This window comes from Anopheles merus, chromosome X, assembly GCF_017562075.2.
Source record: "Anopheles merus strain MAF chromosome X, AmerM5.1, whole genome shotgun sequence".
Lineage (NCBI taxonomy): Eukaryota > Metazoa > Arthropoda > Insecta > Diptera > Culicidae > Anopheles > Anopheles merus.
In genome coordinates this window covers 8,934,347-8,936,003 of record NC_054081.1, presented here as the reverse complement: position 1 = coordinate 8,936,003, position 1,657 = coordinate 8,934,347, and the positions used below count along the sequence as shown (strand labels likewise).

The window sequence follows — 1,657 nt, the reverse complement described above, 5'->3', positions numbered from 1 at the left end:
TATCATCTTGGTGCTAGCTTATGATGGTTCAAAATAGTTTATAAAAGTGTAGGACAGTTCTTAAGTTGCTTGGGCCACAAAAGAGGCCACGCAGATTATTGAAATAAGCAATTATTGAACAATTACCCAACTATAGAGCTGCTTAAAAGAGCCATTAGGATGTGTGTCGTTGTGTTGGTAAAAAATGAAGAAGCAATCACTCATTAAAACCGAACCTGTTACCAACAATTCTCGAGCAAATGATAATGAGCCACCATAATGTTGACAAACAGCCAGTTCGTAATTCAATACAGCCAGCTGCGTCTGCTTTCCGCCAGAGGGCGCCCGCGCTCGCCGCTGTCAAAGACCTGCTCCGTGTGTGGGGGGTGTGTTTGTGTGTGTGTGTGCAATCGTAGCAACAAAAAAAAGCCGTGTGCCATCGGACGGACAGTACACCTTTTGGGCCGACAAGCGGAACCAATTTCCAGTCGCGCGGGTAAATTAAACAACAGAATCCACCCGCCTGCTCGATCAACGCCATCAACGCTTTTCCACAATCAACACACCACGCCGGTGGGCTGGACGCCGCATTTCCACATCGGCAAACGGCGGACCAAAGGGTAAGAGCGTCTTGCGAAGGTCGCTTGTTTACGTTGGTGCTGCTTTCCCGGCTCGAAGTGTTCAATTAAAAAAGGGTCAATTAAACATACAGTAAGCAACGGTGCACTGTTGTTTACCTTTTTAGTTGGCAATTTTTCCTTCCCTACCGCAACCCGGCGAACAGACAGAATGTCGCACACCATCCTGCTGGTGCAGCCGGGGCAGCATCCGGAAACGCGCACCTACAGCGACTACGAGAGCGTGAACGAGTGCATGGAGGGGGTGTGCAAGATCTACGAGGAGCAGCTGAAGCGGCGCAACCCCAACACACCGACCATCACCTACGACATTAGCCAGCTTTTCGACTTTGTCGATCAGGTACAGGGCGCAATGGTGCGATTTGTGCTTTTGAAGTTCTTTTCTAACTCATTTGAATTCCATAATTTCCCGCCTCCAGCTAATCGATCTCAGCTGCCTCGTCTACCAGAAGTCGACCAACACCTACGCGCCCTACAACAAGGAATGGATAAAGGAGAAAATCTACGTGCTGCTGAGGCAGGCGGCCGGCACCAACGCGTAATGCAAGCTCCTGTCTCTTCTATTACCCTTTCTCTACACTTTCTTTATTTTGTTTTTCTTTCTTTCGGGGCGGTCATCTCTCCCTTTCTGGTGTCTCCCCACACACACACACACTTTTGAAGTATTGAGCCCACCCGTTGTGACCCTTTCGGTTACGCAGCGGAAATCTTTCTTTTTGTTCCATCCCTTCCGCATCGTTTCGTTCGTTGGAGCATGTTTTAATATGATTATGCTGCACAGAAACACATACCCACAGTCACTGTGAGACACACGGGAGAAGGAGAGAGGATGGCCAAACCGTACTTAAATCTGTAGCGTGTAAGCAAATCTTGAACTATCAACGCAAGCAATCCGCAAAAAACCCTCCCACAGAGAGTTAACGGGGTTGTGTGCGGGTGTGTGTGTGCATCAACGTCAACTTTGTGTAAAATAATTAGTAAGCGCAAACATAGAGTACGAGATGGATCGAGCAAATTCATGAATCTGAATAAAAATGAAT

The 1,657-nt window shown here is 47.8% G+C and overlaps 1 protein-coding gene across 2 annotated transcripts; it reads left to right on the top strand.

Moving 5' to 3' along the window:
- The first annotated feature begins 384 nt into the window (after positions 1–384).
- Positions 385–1,657, top strand: LOC121597876 (enhancer of rudimentary homolog). 2 transcript variants are annotated; one of them, XM_041924126.1, is made up of 3 exons: positions 385–599; positions 725–957; positions 1,037–1,657. In XM_041924126.1, the coding sequence occupies exons 2-3, from the start codon at positions 769–771 to the stop codon at positions 1,157–1,159; spliced, it is 312 nt and encodes a 103-aa protein (XP_041780060.1). In that variant the 5' UTR covers positions 385–599; positions 725–768; the 3' UTR covers positions 1,160–1,657. The 2 variants fall into 2 exon arrangements, with proteins under 2 accessions (XP_041780060.1, XP_041780070.1); XM_041924136.1 differs by having other exon boundaries at positions 692–957.

Bases quoted from the DNA above. Each gene is read 5' to 3' on its own strand.
- LOC121597876 (XM_041924126.1), top strand. From the start codon at position 769: ATGTCGCACACCATCCTGCTGGTGCAGCCGGGGCAGCATCCGGAAACG. The intron at 958-1,036 runs GTACAGGGCGCA...TCCCGCCTCCAG, and splicing joins TTTTCGACTTTGTCGATCAG to CTAATCGATCTCAGCTGCCT.